The 23,362-nt window shown below is 38.5% G+C and overlaps 1 protein-coding gene across 1 annotated transcript; it reads left to right on the top strand.

The window, feature by feature from the left end:
* Positions 1-8: 8 nt before the first annotated feature.
* Positions 9-22,268, top strand: LOC127416936 (programmed cell death protein 10-A-like). Its single transcript, XM_051656543.1, has 8 exons — positions 9-124; positions 4,901-5,071; positions 8,696-8,749; positions 12,806-12,923; positions 14,015-14,141; positions 18,627-18,705; positions 18,826-18,908; positions 21,696-22,268. The coding sequence occupies exons 2-8, from the start codon at positions 4,982-4,984 to the stop codon at positions 21,775-21,777; spliced, it is 633 nt and encodes a 210-aa protein (XP_051512503.1). The 5' UTR covers positions 9-124; positions 4,901-4,981; the 3' UTR covers positions 21,778-22,268.
* The last annotated feature ends 1,094 nt before the right edge of the window (positions 22,269-23,362 follow it).

Below are 23,362 nucleotides of genomic sequence, written 5' to 3'. Positions count from 1 at the left end.
CCTCATCCTTAAGATTGGTCATGCAGAAACTTCCGTCTTTCGCAAGCGATTCCAGACAGACAGAAAGGAAAATATTCAAAAGAGTTAACGAGTCTAATCAGCAGTCGGATTGAGCCTCACACAGGTAGGAACGGCTAAAATACGTTTTATAACTTTTATATGTCATAAACGGTGTTTATTTATGTTTGTCTTTCATTAAAAGAAACATACAGTTGTTTTGGGACGAGCAATTGCCAGCTAAGAGTCTTTAGCAAACCAGCTAACCAGATCATCACAAAAGATCAGATATTTGGAAGCATATAAATAATGATGTTTAAATTTGAAGTTATGTTTTACACAAATGCACGAAGTCCGATTCGAGTAAATATTGATCAGTCATCAGGTTCTATTGAAGCTGTTCTGGTTAATCAATTTTTAAGAGAGCAAAATCAGGCCTGCTAGAGAACATTTAACAGGACATTTAGAAAATCACGTTTTTAAAACGACACAATTTGATACCATTTTTTTATACAAATCTCACGGTAGATCGTTTTGATCAATGCAATGTGAATATTTTAGATATGCCATTAGTATCAGCCTGATGTTACTATGTGTCGGTGTGTTGGTTTTGATGAATGACGTTATATTTGTGCGTAAACGTGACGTATCTGATCTTTTAGGAATCTGACGTGACAATGTTGCAACATTCCATTTGATACATGGAACATGTGACAATTGTAGCAATGTAGCACAGTTGCCATTGCGTTTTGTGTCAATTTTGATAAATCAAGAGTGTTGTGAATGAAATGACTTATATAGTGCTCTGTGTATGTGATTCTCTGGAGTAAACCAGGTAAAGACAGGCGAAGGTTAATAGTAGGTTTCGTGTAATACCATAATTGTGGAAGAAATTATATAAATCCTCTTGCAATAAAATAGTAAATGTATTTGTTATTGTCGTCCTATCTGAAAAACTGGGCTGGACAAAAGTGTTAATGTTGAATGGTTATTGATCTATAAATGTAATAAATAGTCAAGGCTGAAATGAGCCAGATGTTTATGTTCTGACAACAACATCTTGCATGTTTATGGAAGATGATCCAGGAATAATTAGATCATTGATTAACAGTGAACAATAATTTTATATTACCATTTAATGCTGTTATAAACCGGGTGCAGCCGATATGGGTTTTTAATGGCTGATACCAGAAAGCAGGATCATATGCAGTATTTATAATCTAATTATAACAAATAAGTTAATTTTGACTAATTTAAAAGTGCACTTAGTCTGTACCAATTAAAAAAAAAAAAAGTAAACATGGAATTTGGATTATCCATTGACAAGGCTGTATGTCAATTTTGAAACTGACACTGGGCACAGCTATCGGCCAATGCCAATAATTTCTAAATCGGCTGAGTAATCGCGTGTTTGATATATTGTTCTGTCATTGGTAATTAACAACTGAATTCTGGCAGTGTAATGCAGATTCTTCGGGTGAAACTAAATGCCTAGGAAAATTGAATGTCCTATTGACATATGCATCCGCTCTGTCAATTCATAAAGTGATGTGAGTAATTTGTAGAACTTTTGTCCACGTGAGGCTACAGGGTTACGTTGATTCGGTTTTTCCAGTTAGGTTGTTAATTGGATAGTTCACTCAGAAATGAAAATCCTGTCATTTACTCATCTAATGTTTCTTTTTTTTTTTCTTACCAATTTGGAATGCCCAATTCCCAATGCGCTTTAAGTACCTCGTGGTGGCGTAGTGACTCGCCTCAATCCTGGTGGCGGAAGACGAATCTCGGTTGCCTCCGCGTCTGAGACCGTCAAACCGCGCATCTTATCACGTGGCTTGTTGAGCGCGTTACCGCGGAGACCTAGCGCTATTCTCCACGGCATCCACGCACAACTCCCCACGCGCCCCACCGAGAGCGAGAACCACATTATAGCGACCATGAGGAGGTTACCCCATGTGACTCTACCCTTCCTGGCAACTGAGCCAATTTGGTTGCTTAGGAGACCTGGCTGGAGTCACTCGGCACACCCTGGATTCAAACTCGTGACTCCAGGGGTGGTAGTCAGCGTATTTACTCGCTGAGCTACCCAGGCCCCCCTACTCATCTAATGTTGATCTGAACCCGTATGACTTCTTTACAGTTAGGCAGACTGGCTTTCCTCTGTGGAACACAAAAGGAGATGTTAGGCAGAATGTTAACCTCTGTCACCATTCTTTTTCTTTGTTTTGCTAGAAGGTGCTTTGAAAGTGAATGGTGACTGAGGCTAACATTCTGCCTAAAGGCCCCTGCCCACTTCTATGAAACCAGAGAACAAGCTTATGTCATTTAGAACAAAATCTGGCCAAAAAGGAGGTGTTTGAGTTTGTTTCGGTGATTCATAACAGCTCGCCAGGTGAACTGTCAGGAAACGTTGAGTGTGCTAGGGCCTTAGCTTAGTAGGCTAAATGATGACAGAACTTTAATTTCTGGGTGAACTGTACCATTAAACTACAATGCTTTGAGTTAAAAATATAGTATCTGATGCAGGATTCACCTGTGTTAGGGTATTACCCATTTGAGACTCTGACTAGAGATGGTACAGGAATCAGGTGTTTGTTGGCCTTTGTCAAGAGGAAAAAGGTGAGTTATTATAATGCATATGTAACCTGGCAACCATGTTTTATAAGGGGAGTGCTGGTATTTACAGACGTTGAGTGAAGCAATGGCCTGTTCTGTTACGTCACATTGCTCTATGTGAATGTCACCCAGATAAGGCCGCCTCCCACAGCGGGGCCAAAGGCCTTCCGATCAGGTGGGAATAAAAAAGTGTGACTCACTGTCTCCTGTCCATTAGCCTGAATCGGCGGCATTGAGATAAACGTGCCACTTTCAATGGTTTGTAAGGTTCCTTGTAGTTTGAGAGGAGCCGTGACCTTCTGCAGATAACAACAAGCGCTATTGTTTAACACATGTCAGATGAAGAAAAAAATACTGTGGCATGTTCTTGTGGATTTTGAACAGGGAAAGTGTTCAAAAAGGGAAAAGTCTGGGATTATGCTGTTATTTTTTCACGGAAGTACAAATGGCTAATTTGCTGCGTTTCCACTATCGGGCTGAATGAGGGTGTGCTAGTGCATGCCAGGGCTAGTTGCGTTCCCACTGTCACTTCTGGGGCTTCATCGTGCCTCTTCTGGGCTTACTTGGGGCCAATGGCCTTTGGTCTGCCAATTACCATTGGGCCAAACAAGGCCAACTGAGGATTGAGGCATGGTCAGTGTCAAAGGCAGAATTTCGATGAGTCAGGTCAGAGGTTTCCGCACCAAGATTGCCGAACTTGCAGGTTGTGAATCCAGCAGGCAATGGTTCTGGCTCGGGGAAAAATAAAAAAATCGCGGGCACAGTACAAATCCGTTAATACGCACAATGGACAAAGCGGTGCCCAAAGGAAGAACTTTCCATGGTTCAAGATCATGAACGATGTTCTGAGACATTGTCCGCTGTTAGTGGAGAGACCACTCAGGACACTATGGCAGTTACAGTTGCAGGTGAGTTGTCAGCGCTAACTTACCTTGCTAGCTAGCTAATTTTTACATAAAATATCAACTCGATATTCTAGATTACTAGATAACATGATACCTCAGCCTGAGCTACCCTCTTGCTTGTGAAATGGGCGGGGTGTGTGACGTTGGCACAAGATCGACGTATTAAGGGCGGGTTTTAAGTCAACGCTCCGGGGCTTTTGGACCGATGGTGGGAGTGCAGATCGATTTTGGTCTCGCGGCTCGAGGTCTGTGGATATTGGTCCCGGCTGGCCAATTGATAGCCCTGGCTTGCACTGGCCCAATAGTGGAAAAGCGGATTTTGACGTTGTCTGTGAATCTCCATAATGAAAAACAAAACACTAAAAGTATGATAAAAGTAGTCCATATAAATTGTGTGTTATAGTCCAAGTCTTCTAAAGCCATATGATAGCTTTTTGCGAGGAACAGACTGAAATTTAAGTCCACGATTGCCGACAGATTCGAAAATGACGTGTCAATGTCATTGACACCACAACATTATAGCGCACAAGTCTTATGGACTACTTTTTATGATACTTTTGTGGTCATTTTATGGAAAGAGCTGCATATAGATTCAATCAAAACTCCTACTTTTAATTAGAACTGAAAATAATTTTTTTGAAGTAGACTATGTCTTTAAAGAAGTTATGCCTTTATATTAAAAAAGCTATAAATAAATGAATTCATGAATTCAATTACAGCTGCCACAATTAACTAATTGCGAAAAGTGTCAATTACTGCATTCCATTTAGATCTTCTCCCATTTTGTCAAAAATAACTAATTTATTTATTAATAATTTTAATGTTATTATTTGAATATCATTTTCGTTTTTCATACTGCTTGTTAATTTAGACACTGTCTTGATTTATTAATATGTAAAACATTTCTGTGCTTGATTTGGATGTATCCTACACAAAACAAAGCTAGTACACACAGCTTAACTATAGTGCAGTAGAATGTCATTTCCATTAATCAGAATTAATTGCAGTTACGATATCAAGGGATAAAATCGACAATTATGATTTTTATCACAAGTGTGCAGCTCTGATATATTGTCAAATTGCTGTTGTCTTTGGGCCATACAGCTTGAGAAGGCTATTTCATAACATTGTCATCATAAAGGCATTTGTGTGACGACCAGGAAATAACTTTTATTTTTGTTACACCCAGCACATGACTAATACCTTAATCTTGAGGGGCCTAATTTGGCCAAAACTCACAGGTTCCATCGAAAACTTGGCGTTTTCCCATGGCTATCACGTCTACCATTTGAACGCAGGTTGAAAATGTCATTTCCTTACTTGTGAAATGGAATACTGCTACCCTTTTATAATCTCTTCCTCACGGTGCTCTTGTGTATTAGGGATCGTCTGGGCCCCTCTCATCGTGAGCCCCCCCAGGAGTGAATGACACTCCACCCCGTCCCTTCCACACCCTGCCGAGGATGACAATGGAAGAGATGAAGAATGAAGCCAACGCGACCTCGATGGTTTCCATGACGCTTTACGCTGTGATGTACCCTGTCTTCAATGAGGTACGGTGGTAACAGTATTTGACTGGCTTGTACGCTGGTTGGTTCTGTTCAGTCACGGATATGTTGAGACACACAAACAGAAAGAAGTTTTAGGAATGGAGGATTAGGCGATGCAAATGAAGCACACCCACATGCTCAGGAAGGCCTGTAGTTTTACATTTGCTTTGCTTCAAGTGTAGTCACACAAATCTCTTCTGTATATTTATGCTGAGAAGGGCAGATCTGGTTGTCCCAGTATTTAATCAACAAATTAAGATTTGTTGTCAATCCAGCCAGTGAACTGAGTTGATCCATCTAATAAATACTGTTTAAAGATAAAGGTTATTTTTATTATGATAGAGCGCAACAGTCTGGTTCCTGGAGTAAAAATCTAATTTATTTTCTCCATAAGGGAATTGATTTTTAATGCAAACTTATAAACCTATAAAGACAGACCTACCCTGAGCTATGAGGTTGTTAATCGATGTTATTATTTCATGGCTCTCTGGAATACTTTATTCTGAATGGCGCCATCTAGGGGTCTGATATTTCTCGGTAACAACTGCACATCCATGAATCAGACCGCTCATCTGGGCTTTGCGAGCCATATTTCCTGCTCCCTGGATCACTGTGTGATCTCTTCAAGTAAGCTTATGAAATAATTTCAACCCAAATCAGTGTTTCGTGTGCATTTATTTATTTGGCAAGTAGTCTTGTGATAAGATGCATAATGAGCAGTTAGACAGTCATTAATTACTAAAACTTTTATTTAGCTATTTAGTGATTTATTTCTTCTCACATAATTACATGATTTCAACACAAATCAATGTTTCATATCCATTTAGTTGTTTATTTGGCAAGTATTCTTGTAATAGGTTGGATCTTTAACATGTATTTATTTATTTGGTTAGCAGCCGTGTAATAAGTGGGATAACGTACAGTAAGCCTTAGGGCTTCACAATTAATCGGAAAAAAAAAATCGCGATTACGATTATGGCTGCCACGATTATGTAACCGTGAAAACTGACGATTACAGCGTTCAATTTAAGTCTGCTCCTGTTGCGTCAATGGTTTCTATTTACAACGTGTTTTTGCGGCGGTTGAGTACTCTAACCAATAACTAACATGTCTGTTGAGCGCTGAAATGGCAATGGCCAATCAGAGCCACTTTGATCAGTCCTCCATCCTATCTGTAATGACAACTGATCCTAATGCGCAAGTTTTAAACCGTCTGAATGCCCAGATGCTTGCTTTATGTTCTAGCTCTGTTCGCGTGGCACACGAGAATTAATACTGAAGAAACATCACCTGACACTTGAAAAGAAGCTGTAGAACAAGAGCGAAAAGCACTTTGGAGTTATTTTGTACTCATTGCGTATCGCACTGCTCGCTTTGAATGTAGATGTTAAATACACTGAAAATGAGCAACACGACAAAACTAAAACGATCCCGTTCTAATCAAGGCACAGATGCGGTGTAAATAATTGATTTATTATGCTGATTAGACAGCTTTGTTTTTAATGAGAGCATTCGCGAGAGTGCAGAACATTGTGCGGAGCGTCACTGAGCTCGCGTCAAAATGCAGATCTCAAACCGTGTAAACCTGCAGTGAGTGACAGCAGTCATTGTAATGGGAGAGTTTGTCACGTTGCTCGATTTCTGTGTACAGTTTATTAAAAATGCAATAACAGTTTTGTTTTGTCATGTTAATAAGTAGGACAATGTGAATTTGATTTGTACAAAATAGCAATAAAGTAATTCAGATTAACTGTTCTAAGTGTGTTTTGGAAGTGTAGCCAACATAAAAAATACGGCATGAATAGCATATTTCAGGAATCACCGTCATTGTTATCGCGTCTGCTCTAATAAGACCCATTTGCCACGTAGCTGGTATTAGTAGATTTAACATTTTCACGAATCGCACAAACTCCGATCGCAAATGACTGTTTTTAATTTCCAAAGTGCACCCACTGAGGCCAAAATGATCTGACGATGATCTTGCATGAACAAGATCACCACTGACGATCTAACGGGATGAATGGTCCCCTGTCTCGGCACCAAAGGGCTTACTGAACGCAGTAACTTGGTCGATTTAAATCGGCTGTTAATAAGTTTGAAAATTGAATATGCCATATTATTTACTGTACGTGGACTAATAATTTAAGCAGTAATTTAGCAATAATTTAATTTATTCTATACCGTAGATATATTACCATAAACATTATTACAATATAAAATACAATACAATATAATGCTTAAAAGAAACTGGAGCGCAGCTCATATCCACCATTGAAACCTGCTACTCTGAAGAAGCACATGTTTGCTTACTTTGTGACGTCGCGGTAATTTAATATTTTAATCGACATAAATAATCGCGATTACAATATCGAGGGCAATAATCGACAGTTATGATTTTTGCTATAATCGTGCAGCCCTAGAAAGCCTGTTGCTATCCTGATCATCATCATCATGGTTATCCCTTACGTACGTATACTTGATACTTGTATTTAACTTTAAATCATACGTTTTATAATTTTCCATCATTTTTAACTATTACATCATTTGCAGTTCTTCGTGAGATTGTAGTTCATTCCCTTTATTCAAGATGTTAAGTAAAGAGTCTTGTACCTTTTTTCTTTTTGCCCTTTTTCATATAATTTTTTGCTTCAAATCAAAGCTTGCAATATTGTGGTTTGGTGCATGGCTTACATCTCTGTATTAAAGGATTTTATAAAAACCCAATGGAAAAAAAATGAATGGGAAAAATACTTCAGGAACCAAGACTGCTGAAAAAGTGGGCGGGCAGTGGACTGTTGCACGTTATTGCAATTCCGTATGGTGCCTCTAGTTGTGCAATTTATCCCACTTATCAAATGACTACTTGTAAAATAAATGGCCAGGAAATATCCTAATATCCATATGAAATATTGAGCTGAAATTATTTTATCCTGTGAAAAGAAAGAGACATAAATCTAGCACAGCAATGTAGGAAATCGGTTGTCTGGGACAATGGTCAGTTAAAGAGTTAAGTGGTCATTATACAAAATTCTTAAACCAAAAATGCTTGATTGTTCAATTAGAATGTGGAATAACACATGTTAAAATAGACATTTAAATCACATTTGTATGATTTGCTAATCAAGTCAGAAATTTAATTCTGATACTCTACATTGATAGATAACAAACAGCACACATTACTTACCAGACCTACATGTACTTGTGTGGATTTATTTAGATGTCTAATTAGAAGCAAAACCCACACCCACCACAAACTATTTCCATTTTTAATGTGGTTATAATGAATGCAACACTAAAACTAAATAACCTACTATATCTTGCTATAAAAGTGTGTGTGTGTTCAGGTATATATGGTATACAAGGACAATTCACTAGCACTATTCTAGATTATACACATGTAATTATGCTATTAACGGGGTTTATGAGGACACCTCAAGTGTCCTCATAAACCAAAAGGCTTAAACATACTAAACAATGTTTTTTTGAAAATGTAAAAATGCAGAAAGTTTTCTGTGAGGGTTAGGTTTAGGAGTAGGGTTAGGGGATAGAATATACAGTTTGTACAGTATAAAATACATTATGGCTATTGAGAGTCCTCATAAACCAATGTGTGTGTGTTTGTTACAGCTGGAGAGAGTGAATATGTCTGCAGCACAGACTCTGAGAGCGGCTTTCATAAAGGTGAGAAGACGTGATGTGCTGGTCATTACGAGAGCAGGAGAGCTCTGCATTCTTGAGTTGAGATTTGTATACTTGATATGTTTATAGAGGGATAGTTCACCCAATATTAAAAATTCTATCATTGTTTACTCACTCTCATGTAGTTCCATAGCCACAGGACTTTCTGTCTTCCATGGAACCCAAAAGGAGATGTTAGGCAGAATGTTAATCTCAGTCACCATTCACCTTCTTTGCATCTTTTTTCCATGCAATGGAAGTGAATGGTGACTGAGGCTGTCAGTCCTAAATGGAAGAAATGAAGTCATATGGGTTTGGAACGACATGAAGATGACAGAATTTTCATTTTTGGGTCAAGTATCCCTTTTATTGTGTCTGAAAATATAATTTAAATCAACATTTTACCCCTATTTACTTTCTTCATAAACATTCCTGATCGTATTGTGCACGATTCGTCTGTGCATGTTATATTTTTGTCCTCTTAATATTTCTATATTTGTCTTCACAATTTTTCATCAAAATGTAATAACTTTCTACACCTCTGAAATTCCTTTTCGGCTGTCGTCACCCAGTTTCAAGATTTGATGAATTTGATAAGTTGGGCAAATGATGAAACCAAATACTGGTATGCTATGCATGACTTCTGAGTTGTCATCAGTTATATTGTTCCAATTTTTACCACCGGCCATTTCTTTTTCAGAAGTGGTGGTTGTTAGGGCTGCTCGATTATGGCAAAAATCATAATCATGATTATTTTGGTCAATATTGAGATCACAATTATTTAACACGATTAATCATTGACTTTGGTAACATCATGCATTATTTGAACTTTAAAAAACAAAAAAAAACATGTCTTTTTAACAATGGATTTCCTTGAACTAGAAACGTAAACTGTACTTGGTAGGGGAGGAGGCTATTGTCATATGGTAATTATTTTATGTCACGTATGGTAGCCAAATAAAGGAATGCCTCCATCACCATCATTATCAGCAGGGATGCTCACACGTCTATGGAATGAGATCTACTTTTTCATCTTGTTATTGCAGCAAGATGTTTTCAAGTTCTTAATTATTCAAGACTAGTAAACAGTCAGTAATAAAATAATAATAAAAAACAGCAATGAATAGAAATAGATTAAAAATAATAGAACGGAAAATACAAATGAAGAAAATTCAGTGCTTTTTTTTAACAGCTTTAAAAGTTTTTAACAGCAGTTTCAAGTATTCAAGTAAACATTCAGAATGAAATGCAACATAAAACGACTACTGACCTTCACTCTGATTATAATACATAAATACTTTTTAAAGCTACTAAAGTTACCCAGTCAAGTAAGTGTTTTCTCATTTTCTTGTTATGGTTGTTTGATTATCATAATGACTCAATAGATGGCAGCAGGTCTATTAACTTATATTTACACTTAAAGTTGTGCTCAAAAGTTTGCATACCCTTGGAGAATTGGTAATATATGTACCATTTTTAAAGAAAACATGAGTGAGAAGGTAAAACACTTTTTTTATTTCTTATGGGATTCATATTCAACTGTAGGTTATAACAGAATGACACAATCATAAAACAAAACATGGCAACAAAGAAAAAAATGAAATGACCCCTGTTCAAAAGTCTGCATACCCTTAGTTCTTAATACTGTTTATTGCCCCCTTTAGCATCAATGACAGCGTGCAGTCTTTTGTAATAGTTGTCTATGAGGCCCCATATTCTTGCAGGTGGTATAGCTGCCCATTCGTCTTGGCAAAATGCCTCCAGGTCATGCAAAGTCTTTGGTCGTCTTGCATGAACCGCACGTTTGAGATCTCCCCAGAGTGGCTCGATGATATTAAGGTCAGGAGACTGTGATGGCCACTCCAGAACCTTCACCTTTTTCTGCTGTTACTACTGGGGGGTCAACTTGGCCTTGTGCTTAGGGTCATTGTCATGCTGGAAAGTCCAAGGGCGTCCCATGCGCAGCTTTTGTGCAGAAGAATGCAAATTGTCTGCCAGTATTTTCTGATAACATGCTGCATTCATCTTGCCATCAGTTTTCACAAGATTCCCCGTGCCTTTAGAGCTCACACACCCCCAAAACATCAGTGAGCCACCACCATGCTTCACAGTGGGGATGGTATTCTTTTCACTATAGGCCTTGTTGACCCCTCTCCAACGCTTACGGTTGTGATTATAAAGCTCTATTTAGGTCTCGTCACTCCAAATTACAGTGTGCCAGAAGCTGTGAGGTGTGTCAAGGTGTTGTCGGACATATTGTAACCGGGCTTTTTTGTGGCACTTTCACACTAAAGGCTTCTTTCTTGCAACTCGACCATGCAGCTCATTTTTGTTCAAGTATCGTCATATTGTGCTCCTTGAAACAACCACACTGTCTTTTCCCAGAGCAGCCTGTATTTCTCCTGAGGTTACCTGTGAGTTTTTCTTTGTATCCCGAACAATTCTTCTGGCAGTTGTGGCTGAAGTCTTTCTTGGTCTTTAATCCATCTTTAACTCACAAAAAACAAAACTTCTTAAATAGCACCTATTATAGTTTTTCAAATATTACCTTTCATGTAGTGTGTTATATAGCTGTTTGTGAATGTAAAAAAGTCTGCAAAAATCAAAGTGCATGACAAATGGTGTTATTGACTCCCAAAAGAAAGAATGATTCTGAACACCTGAAACAAGTCGTTAGTAATTCCAGACTTAATTCCTGTACTAACGTACGTAATTTGGTAACAAAAAACCCGCCTCTGGTCTTCATTGGCTGCTCGCGAACAGCTTTGACCCGCCCTCAAACACTACACTAAGCGGTAGACCAATCACAACAGACTGGGATATCTGACCAATCAGAGCAGAGTAGGCTCTCTGAAAGGAGGAGTTTAGAATGAAACCTTTAGAACGGATCATTGAATGAGTCGTGTTTGACACTGGGGAAAATAAAGGTAATGCTGCAATTTAAATTTGAGCAAATCAAAGTGTTTTTTGACCTTGGATGCATGTAAATCTATTGTATGAGACCTTTAAAACAAAATTAGGCATGTTTAAAAACCATAATAGGTGCTCTTTAATAGAGCTGCGTATCATCGATTTCTTCACACAGTGAATGTGACACTTTTTTTTTTTTTTTTTCTCCCAATTCTCAACGTGCTTTTAAGTCCTCATGGTCGCGTAGTGATTTGCCTCAGTCCGGGTGGGGGAGGATGAATCTCTGTTGCCTCCACGTCTGAGACTGTCAACCCACGCATCTTATCACGTGGCTTGTTGAGTGCGTTGCCACGGAGACATGGCGCGCTTCACGCCACCCACCGTGGCAACCATGCTCAACTCACCACGCGCCCCACCGAGAACTAACCACATTATAGCGACCACAAGGAGGTTACCCCATGTGACTCTACCCTCCCTAGCAACCGGGTCAATTTGGTTGCTTAGGAGACCTGGCTGGAGTCACTCGGCACACCCTTGGATTCGAACTAGCGAACTCCAGGGGTGATAGCCAGCATCTTTACCACTGAGCTACCCAGGCCCCCCGTGACACACATTTTGATTCAATACGTCGCGAGCCATCACGTTATAATCTAGCTGCAACAAACGCGCTTGACAAGGTTGACGGGGTGACAAGTGTCCCCGCACCAGAGTGTGCATCTGCCGGGAGAAGATTCAATCTCTTCCCCGGTCACTTCACGCAACTCAAACACGGCACTGACCGCACAGAGAAATGCCAGTTTCAGAGTTTATTTTCATAACCCGCTTCCTTATTATTTGAACTTTAATAAAGGATGCTTTAAAGATATAACGCCGGGGTGTTTCATTGCGAAACGGAATGCGGCACAATAATAGTTTTTTTTTCTATTTTACTGACGCCCTTAAAATGGTTTTTAACAATGTCAGTCCAGAATCGGGTTTAGATTTTTTATTAAAAATGCTATTTAAACAGGTATTTAGTTGTTTTTTCCTATTATTCTATTGAAACCTGATTACATCTTAAGAATAGCCATAAAAGCTGGAATGGTTTTAAAAAAACAAACAAACAAAACTTTTGGACTGACGTGTGCTCTGCGTTTCTGTCTGTGTTAGGCAGAGAAGGAGAACCCCGGACTGACTCAGGACATTATCATGAAGATTCTGGAGAAGAAGAACGTGGAAATCAACTTCACAGAGTCTTTATTACGCATGGCTGCTGACGATGTTGAAGGTTTGTTTAATTTTTCAGGTTTTGGAGAGGGAGAGAGACATGCTGTATCCCAGAGGAAAAGTTTGTTGTTTTAAGGTTGAGTTATATAGGTTTTTTTTAACTCCAAGATTTTACAAAGATTTTTAGAATTATGAGACCTGCAAAAGAGAGGTCTCCTTTGAATCTTATTGCTGTCTAGGGGAAACTATTTTGATATTAAAGAGGTCTCATTGGTGATTCCTATGGTATTGTTTGCAATCAAAAGTCTTGTTAAAAGTGCCACCTCTTGTATCTGGGGGGAGCTGTTTCCTCATGAATTAAAAAACAATTGGGATGATAATGTATTTTCCTTCATAGTTAAATTTCTTCCTTTTTGCAAGTGTTTGACACATTTGGATTTATACTGCTAATGAATGCACAGACACGCCGGGTGTTTCCGGGTACTGCTCACTTGTGTTGATTTAAACTGTGAAGAATTCTGAATTTACCTTGAAATTCAATCTAAACCAATTGTAATTCTGTAATCCTAGCTTTGCTGTTTCAACAGTAATTTATCCTTGTATACTTCTATGTTTGAGGTGACTGTGTTAGTTAGACTGACTGAATTGCAGGATTCTACAGGATAATATAGACGTTTTAGGGTTGGAATAGAGATCTCTTCAGTCTGTTTTATATTTCAGCATTTGGATGTATTAGGGTTCGTAATGTAGATGGTTGTCAGTCATGATTACCTCTTAAAAAATAGTAAAAAAAAAAAATATCAAGGAATTGTTCAGCCAAAAAAAAAAAAAAAGAAGATTTTACTCATCCTCATGTTGTTCCAAACCCATATGAATTTCTTTGTGCCTTTTTCCATGTACAGTAATAAGTAAATGGTGACTTAAGCTTATATTCTGCCAAATATTTCCTTTTTGTATTCCACAGGAGTTACAGTCGTACAGGTTTGCAACAACATGAAGTTGAGTGAATGATGACAGAATTTTCAGTTTTGGGTGAACTATCCCTTAAAGTGTTCTGCTTTGGTATTTTAATGACTGGTCATTAGATGGAACTCAACATTTGTTACCATGGTGACTGATTGTTTCCTGTGGGCGTGTTTTTTGTGTGTGTAGAGTACATGATTGACAGGCCCGAGCGGGAGTTCCAGGACCTGAATGAAAGAGCTCGTGCACTAAAACAGATCCTCAGCAAAATCCCAGACGAAATCAACGACCGAGTCCGTTTCCTGCAGACAATCAAGTGAGCGTTTAGTTTTTTTAATGTGACTTGAGTTTTGTTTCCTTACATTTGAGTCAGCCTTTAAAAAGAAAAATGACATTTGCAAAACATTTAAATCCCACAGTTTGATGTATTTTTGAGTAAAACAGAATAGACATTCAGTGGGAAATTATGTAAACTGGATGTAGATTTAATTTATTAATTATAAGTTGTAATGTTGTTAACGACAGTGCATTAAAGGGGGTTTATTTAGGGTGCTTTCACACTATCACTTTTGGTGCGCACCCACGTTTGGCAAACAGCGTTCACACCACCCAAACAAACCGAACTTTGACGTCATTCAAACTCTGGTGCACACTAGGGCTGAAGCGATTAGTCGACGTTCTTGACAACATTGACAATAAAATTTTTTTTACAATTTCCGTTGTCGAATAGTCGTTTGATCTCATTTAATGTAACATGAGATCATATGAAACTAATGATGACGCGTGAGAGCAGCACTTCAGTTCGCGCCTGACCGAGGAGAGATGCACTCTAAACTATCCAGACAGCTTCAGGTGATGTAGATCGCAAAGTATGAGGGAATTACAATGAAAAAATAAAAAAATAAGTAAATACAGAAGCACTCTCATTGTGGAATAAGTGGAGCTGGAACTGCCGCTTCGCTGAAGCAAAACTTGCGTGTCGAGCATCTTTAAAGGAAACACCCCGGCGTTACATCTGCAGTTATATTTAATGCATTATAGCTTTATTAAAGTTCAAATAATATGGAGGCAGGTCATGTAAATAACTACAAACTGCGAAACTGCCATTTCTCTGTGCGGTCAGCACCTCTTCTATGAGTTACGTGAATGTCTCGATCTTAGGGGGAGAGATTGAAACTGCACCCGTCTGATGCACACCTGTCGCGGGGATGCTCATCCCTCGAACGCGCACGCTTAATGCAGCTAGATTATAACGTGATGGCTCACGACTTATTGAATCATAATATACGTCACTGTGCATTTCTTATCATGAAGAAAATTGGCAATATGCAGTTTTTTTTTTTTTTTGTTTGTTTTTTTTTTTGGTGAGTTAAAGTTGGATTGAAGTGAACAAAGGTGAGAGAGGGTAGTCTTCGTCCCATTATACATTGCACCAAAATACGTTTTTGATTTGTTTTGGTTTGTTTTCCAATATAAATGTCTAAAACTCCTTTAAAACAATGTACATTTACTTTAGCAGCTATACTGCAGAAGAGAAAAATTGTTATCTGAGAATGTTGAATATAATATTAAAAATACAAATATTTTAATATATCTAAAAATCCTTTTAAAAAGATGCATTCACCTGAGAAGCAGCATATAAGATATTTAGACTTGCTTTTAGAGAATAGATCTTGAATATATGTATATTTGTCTTTACTGCACTTGAAGTATAACTATGTAAAAAGAAATACTTGTATACATACAAAATACAATTATATTTAAGATACATTCTCTTAAAGAAAGTCTAAATATCTTATGTTGCTTCTCAAGTAAATGTATTTTGTTAAGGATTTTTAGACAATTTTAAATGGAAAACAAGACAAAAACACTTGATAACAATTTGATTTTTTGCAGTAAATTTCTTTACTGAATTAAATTTAATAAAGTATTTTTTTCCTTAATTCAGCAAATGTCATTTAGAGGTATATTTAAAAGATGATTTTGTCCTCTTTATTGTTAGTAACCTTTTAAGTTGGGGCACAAGCTGAATAATCGGCTAAGAGCTAATGATTAATCGTTGCAATAATCGCTGAATAGTCGAATAATCGTTCTAATAATCGTTAGATTAATTGATTATCAAAATAATCGTTAGTTGCAGCCCTAGTGCGCACCCGCGAACCGCACCCGTGTCCGCTTGAAAAGATGGTCTGGGCAGGGGCGGAGTTAGGCATGGGCGACATGGGTGGCATCCGTCAACAAATTTTGTTGGGGGGGGGTGTTGGTGCTGAAGGGGGTTTTGCCCAGGGTGCCAAACAAGCTAGAACCGCTGCTGGGTCTGGGGTATGGTTCTCTAGTGAATGGTGAACTCTGGTGCGGTTTGCTACAGATATGAATGCAATCGTATCAAATCGCGGAAGTGAACCGCTATTGATGATGTATAATTTGCATCTTTGCAGGCTCACGATCGCAGTTACTATGGTTTAATGCATTTCTCATACCTGCTTGTGTGCAAATAAATCCCCTTCAGAGAGCAGCTCACATTCTTCACATCTCTTGCAACGAAACCTCGGGCTCGCGGCAGACAAATGCTAATATTCTTCTTATCATTGCACATTCAATGCATCCGTGGCAGACAAACATAATTGTCATTTTGTGCATGTAAAGTTTTTGTGGTGAATCCAACACAGTGAAGCTGATGTCTTCTTGAGTTGTTGCCTAGTTACAGTGGTAAACAGCTGCCACTTGTACTTGCGTTGATGACGTAATTGGGCTGCGGTTCAGACCCAAAAAATATGATGTGAACAGAGACCGGCGGCGGCGGGGGGGGGGGCAGACTCTGGTTTGGTCCAAGCAAACAAACCAAGTGTGAAAGCACCCTTAGACACACAAGTTCTCAGAGTTTTAGCGTGCCAACAGTAACCATCTCTGTCAACTCTTTTTGAGAAGTTGCTTTCTTTTGTAACAAATTCACCACCTTGATCAAGGAACTTTCGAAACTATTACTGTCACACTTTAAATCACCTGCTTTGAGCAATGTTTCTGTTTTTATGCATAATTCCTACATCTATGATTGTAGAAATTATACTTTTGTATGTTTAAAGTTTATGAGCCAGTTTATTTGTTGAATATCTGTCTGTTTCCCATTCACGATGGGCTTTGCAACCAAATATTGCAAAGAAACGTGACTGATCAGATAAATATCAGAAAATATGTAGTTTTGCACATTCCTAGTTACATTGGCAGAAAAAAAAAAAAAAAAAAATTGTGAATGGTTCACAATAAGACCAGGGGCATTTATTAAAAGTATAGTTCACCCAAAAATTTAAATTCTCTCATCATTCTCCATGAGCGAGGTGTGAGCGGTGCGTTTTCGTTTCTGCACCTATATTAACAGTTGACACCGCTTACACTGCAAGTGTGAGTCGTGAGGTGACGCGTTCCAGAAGCGTCCCAGACGCGGCAGTGAGCAGATTAAGGCTATTTTTGCCGCGCGGCTCATGCTGAGCTCAGTGGCTCTGGGTGCAGTACAACACTAAATAATCAGGAGATTATAGAAAACACACAAAAGCAAATCAAAATTATTAAAACCGGACCTATAGTACACTACAATTTATATGTCCGCATGCAAGTAAACTCAATAAAATAAGTAAAGAATTAATAAACTGCCGGACCTTTTGCTGCTGATAAAGATGCTAAAGAATATGATGATAAAGAATATCAAGTGCACGTGACTGCCTGCTGTTGTCCTTGAAGCAGCAATAACCTCAGCTTATAACAACCTTGTTAAAAGAAAAATTTGGCGTGGGACCCCATAGATAACTTTATTTCCTGTGCAGAGGCGCTTCTGTTTCTTGCGGAAGAGACGTGGCCAATGTGAACGTCCCAACGTGACCGCCCTGCTCACGTGCCGCTCACGCCACACTCGCGGAGGATGTGTGAACCCGGCGTTACTCACCCTCTTGCTACCCTGGATTGTATGACTTTCTTCTGCTGAACACAAACGTATGGTAGATTTTTAGAAGAATGGACCTACAGCACCGAAACATACAATGCAAGTGTATGGTGACCAGACCTTTTGAAGCACCAAAAAGCACAGCAGAATAAAAGTAATCCATAAGACTCCAGTGGTTTAATACATTTCTTCTGAAGTGATTCAATTGGTTTTGGGTGAGAACCAACCAAAATGTAACTCCCTTTTAACTGTACATCTTGCCATTGCAGTCTCTAGGCACCATCATGATTTAAAGATCGATTAGGCTTCCTAGTGCTTAACGCATGTGCAGAGCACTAAATTGCGTTAGGAAGTTTAATCGAGCTTGAAATCATGATTGCCAAGGAGACTGCTGATGTCAAGATTTATATATAAAAAAAGAGTTATATTTTGGTCTGTTCTCACCCAAAAATGATCATATCACTTCAGAAGACATGATTTAAACCACTGGATTACTTTTATGCGGTCTTTACATGCTTTTTGCAGCTTCAAATTTCTGGTCACCATTCACTTGAATTGTGTAGACAGAGCTGAGATATTTAAAAACAAAACAAAAAAACCTTTGTGTTCTTCAGAAGAACGAAAGTCATACATATCTGGGATGGCATGAGGGTGAGTAAATTATGAGAGAATTTTCATTTTTGGGTGAACTGTTCCTTTTAAATAAATAAATAATTTAATGTGATCTTTTAAGCAGCTTGCACATGAAAAGCACTGACAAACTTCGACTGAAAGTATCCAGGTGTTTATAAGAAGGATAAGAGAGTAAAATCTTGTCAGAAATAGCAGTGCTGCTTATCTGAACATACATTTATTGGGTATTCACAGAGACATTGCCAGTGCCATAAAAGAACTGCTGGATACAGTCAACAACGTCTTCAGAAAATACCAGTACCAGAACAGAAGGGTGAGTCGCTCTCTTTTACACACGATAATATGCTTATTTATGAGATGGATTTATTCGGGATACCGAATACAAAATAATCTTTCACCTACTGAAGGAAACAAATGGTTTTGTGTTTTCCAGGCACTTGAGCATCAGAAGAAAGAGTTTGTGAAACACTCAAAAAGCTTCAGCGACACTCTGAAAACATATTTCAAAGACGGAAAGTATGGACGTTTTTTCATTGCAAGACCTAGGGCTGGGCGATAAAACGATATCGATATTTATATCGATGATAAACTTTTGAGTAATTTTCGATATTTAGCCTATGTTCTATATCTAGACGATCGGATTAGGTATGTGTCACTAAAAACGCAAGCAGTTCGGCAAAGTAATACAACTAGCTAACTCAGGGGTTCTCAATGGGGACGTTCAAAGGAGGGTAATGTAATGAAATAGGGGTGGCGTTCATCAAAAAAAGGTTGTGAACCACTGAGCTAACAATCATAGAAGTGAAATCAACCTGTTAGGAAGTATTAGCAGGCAGCCCTGCTGTAATGGAAACCAATCAGGGCTGCATTTCCCAAAAGCATCGTAAGCCTAAGTAGAGTTTGCATCAGTGGTCTCTACGATCAACTTTAGCTTGCGATGCTTTTGGGAAACGCAGCCCAGGTTCGGTAGCCGCTAGCTAGCAGCTAGCGATCTGGCTATTTAAACATTGTGTAACGAACAAGACAGCACGGACAATGCAGTATAACAGCTGTCGACTGAACACAACAACAACTCTGACACAAACACCATTGCTGTTTATTTATGTACAATTTACAGTGCTGTGAAACTTGTTGGTTTCTTCTGTTTTTGTATATATCTCATACTAAATTGTTTCAAAAATTCAAACAAAATCTAACATAAAACAAAGGCAATCTGAGTAAACACAAAATACAATTTTTAAATGATAATTGTATTTATTAAATCAAAAAAGTTATCCAATACCAACTGGGCCTGTTTGAAAAAGTATTTGCCCCCTTAGTTACTAAATCCCCAAATCTATGAAACATTCATAATGGGGTTCAGCTGGACTAGACACACCCAGGCCTGATTACTGACATCCCTGTTCAATCAAATCATCACCTAAATAGAACTTTTTCAGCAGAATAAATTTGGCTAAAAGGTTTCACCCAGTAGCACTCTATGCCAAGGTCGAAAGAAATTCCAGAAACGATGAAGAAAAAGGCGATTGAAATACAGAAAGGCTTTCGGACTCCAAATAACCACAGTGAGAGCCATTATCTCCAAATGGAGAAAACTTGGCACAGTAGTGAACCTTCCCAGAAGTGGCTGACCTTCCAAGATACCTCCAAGAGCACAGCGACGACTCATCCAGGAAGTCACAAAAAAGCCAAGGACAACATCCAAGAAACTACAGGCCTCTCTTGCATCAATAAAGGTCACTGTTCATGACTCCACTATCAGAAAGACACTGGCCAAAAATTCCATCCATGAAAGAGTAGCAAGGCAATAACCACTGCTAACCCAGAAGAACATTAAAGCTTGTCTGAATTTTGCCAAAACACACCTTGATGATCCTCAAACCTTTTGGGAGAATGTTCTGTGGACTGATGAGTCGAAAGTGGAACTGTTTGGAAGACAGGGGTCCCGTTAAATCAAACACAGAATTCCACAAAAAGAACATCATACCTACGGCCAAGCATGTTGGTGGTAGTATGATGGTATTGGGATGCTTTGCTGCTTCAGTTCCAGGGCGACGTGCAATAATTGAGGGAAACATGAATTCTGCTCTCTACCAGAAAATCCTAAAAGGAGAACGTCCGGTCACCAGTCCATGAGTTGTAGCTCAAGTGCAACTGGATTATGCAGCAAGACAATGATCCAAAGCACAGGAGTAAGTCCACCTCTGAATGGCTCAAATGGAGCAAAATTAAAGTTTTGGAGTGGGCTAGTCAAAGTCCTGACTTGAACCCGATTGAGATGCTGTGGCAGGACCTTAAACGGGCAGTTCATGCTCAAAATCCCTCCAGTGTGGCTGAACTAAAGCAGTTCTGCAAAGAAGAGTGGACCAAAATTCCACCACAGCATTGTGAGAGACTGATCTCCAGTTATCAGAAGCGTTTGGTTGCAGTTGTTGCTGCTAAAGGTGGCACAACCAGCTGTTAAGTTTAAGGGGGCAGCTAGTTTTTCACATGGGTGATACAGGTGTTGGATAACTTGTTTGCTTCAATTAAAAAAATATATATATTTGAAAACTGTATTTTGTGTTTACTCATTGTCTTTGTTTTATATCTCGTTTGTAGATCTAAAACAATTTAGTATGGAAAATACACAAAAATTTCATGATCCATAGTGCTGCCACAGGAAAGTTTTCTTCTGGTGATGTTTATTGCCGGTTGGCAATCCAGTTTATGGTGCATTACCACCACCTGCTGAGCTGAACAATGAAACGTCACAAAGTGTTTCAGTGGAGTCAGACATCAGCTGAAGATAATGAAATTGGCTAATTTTAATCAAAAAGAGGTCACACACCTTATTTAGGATTAAATTCTAAACTGAGTGTACTTTAAAGGTAGCTTACCCTATGGAGTTTACTTGTAAACAAACAAGTTATGTTGAATTCATTCTTGAGGACTAACAAACATGTAGAATGCAGTTCTGCTCCCATTAATGATATGAAATGTATATCGTGATAAATATTGATCTCGAACTATATGAAAAAAAATATATCGCCATATTGCCCAGCCCTAGCAAGACCCCCTTTTTTTTTACATCTTGTGGTCTTCCTTGCTAAGTTTAAAGAATTTATGAATTCATAATGGAAATGACATCGTATAGTGTTTGTGATCTTTTGTGCTGATATCAAAGCATGCCATGGTAATCAACGCAACAAAGAACCAGTAAATAAAATATCTATAACATTGTAGTAGTAAAACAAATAATATAGTTTCAGATGTAACTCTCTCTCTCTCTCTCTCTCTCTCTCCCTCTCTCCCTCTCTCCAGGGCGTTAAACGTGTTTGCTAGTGCCAACAGGCTTATTCACCAAACCAACTTGATACTGCAGACCTTCAAAACTGTTGCATAGGAGTTATAGAAGTGTATTTTTATTTTAAATATTCTTTATATGAACAATGTAAAAACAACCTTTGGACTGTAATTTATGATTCTTGTCTTGTGGAAGTAACACTTAAGGCAAGATGGCTTCTAAAATCATTTCTAACCCTACATCTAATGTTCTTCATATGCTGGAGTGACAGCCCAGTGCTCCTCATATGCTGAGATTTACAGTCATGCTATTGCTATGGAGATGCTCTCGCTTGTTTTCTCCCTCTGTCTCGCTTCCGATGTTTTTTTTTTGTTTTGTTTTTTTCCCCATTTTGTCCAGTCAGTCCATGAGAGCCAAAAGCCTGGGGGCCTTTAAAGGGGCGAGACGTGGGGCATTTCAAAGGCGCTTGTAAAAGCTGGAGTTTATCTGTCTACTCTGATGCTTGGAACTTGAATGAGAGATGTATATTTAATAGATATTTGGTAACGGAATTGTTCAAATAAACATCGCACATGTTGGAAAGATTTAAATTGAATTTGTTTGGATTCTTTTTCTTTCTTCATAGGGTAGCACATGTAGATGTGCTTGCTACGGCTTATGTTTTTTGTTATATCTCATACTTTGGGTTAGGGGTTTAAATTTGACCCTTAACCCCAAGTACTAAAGTCCAACACGGAACTCGGTCAGCTTGTTGTGGAGAGGTGTGCTATCACTACTTCTGAGCGATCAGAGTTGTGATTTGCACCTGCTGAACATTTAGATAAGCCCATGCCATATTTTCTTCAAAAGACTAAAATACTGTGCTTCATTACAAAAGTTCAGTCAATTCTATTGCAGCAACCTCATTTCAAATCTGTTTGAGGAGGTTAGAGTCGGCTAATTCAGATTATTTTGAGCTATTAAAGGAACTGTCCACCCCAAAAATGAATATTCCAAACCCGCATGCCTTTTTCATGCGGTATACAAAAGGAGATGTTTTAATGAATATCACAGATGCAGACCATCTTTTCGATTCAATGACAGTTGAAAGGGCCTCAATTTAAAGCTTAACAAATGGGTCAAAAAGTATCAAAAGTAGTCCATGCAATTTTGTGACTCATATTCCTTCATAAGTCTCTTCTGAAGGCATATAGATGATAGGTTTTGGTGAAAACAACCAACGATTTAAGCCGTTTTTCAGTGACAGTCTGAACGTCCGTTGCGCTTTCATGAGTGCTATGAGAAAAGCATGTTCATCTTTTCTAACGACTGGCATTGTAATGAAAAGATGGAGCCAGTGTTCATTAAAATGAAATGAGTTTTTGGGTGTACACTTCACTGTATGAGCTGCTTTAACTATCAAAAAGAAGTCAAATTTACCTGAATTCACACTTTATGTATTACTATTTAATGTTGGCAAATAATATACAGCTCTTATTTATTTCATCTTTGCGTAAGGCTGTACGCAAACTTTCTGACCGGTGGCGACGAACTTTCGTTTATTGGCGAAGTGGGCAGAGTTAATGCAATACAGATGATAATAATAATGTGGCCAAATGTTGTCTGATTAATTAGTCTGCCTATCTATCACTTGTTATAGAAACATGTCTTTCAAAATCAAGCTAAGATGAGCACTGTTTCATTT

This window comes from Myxocyprinus asiaticus, chromosome 26 (genome assembly GCF_019703515.2).
Source record: "Myxocyprinus asiaticus isolate MX2 ecotype Aquarium Trade chromosome 26, UBuf_Myxa_2, whole genome shotgun sequence".
Lineage (NCBI taxonomy): Eukaryota > Metazoa > Chordata > Actinopteri > Cypriniformes > Catostomidae > Myxocyprinus > Myxocyprinus asiaticus.
Note: the sequence above shows the minus strand (reverse complement) of the source record. Positions and strands in the feature narration are given on the sequence as shown.

Bases quoted from the DNA above. Each gene is read 5' to 3' on its own strand.
- LOC127416936 (XM_051656543.1), top strand. From the start codon at position 4,982: ATGACAATGGAAGAGATGAAGAATGAAGCCAACGCGACCTCGATGGTT. The intron at 5,072-8,695 runs GTACGGTGGTAA...TGTTTGTTACAG, and splicing joins TGTACCCTGTCTTCAATGAG to CTGGAGAGAGTGAATATGTC. The intron at 14,142-18,626 runs GTGAGCGTTTAG...GGGTATTCACAG, and splicing joins CGTTTCCTGCAGACAATCAA to AGACATTGCCAGTGCCATAA.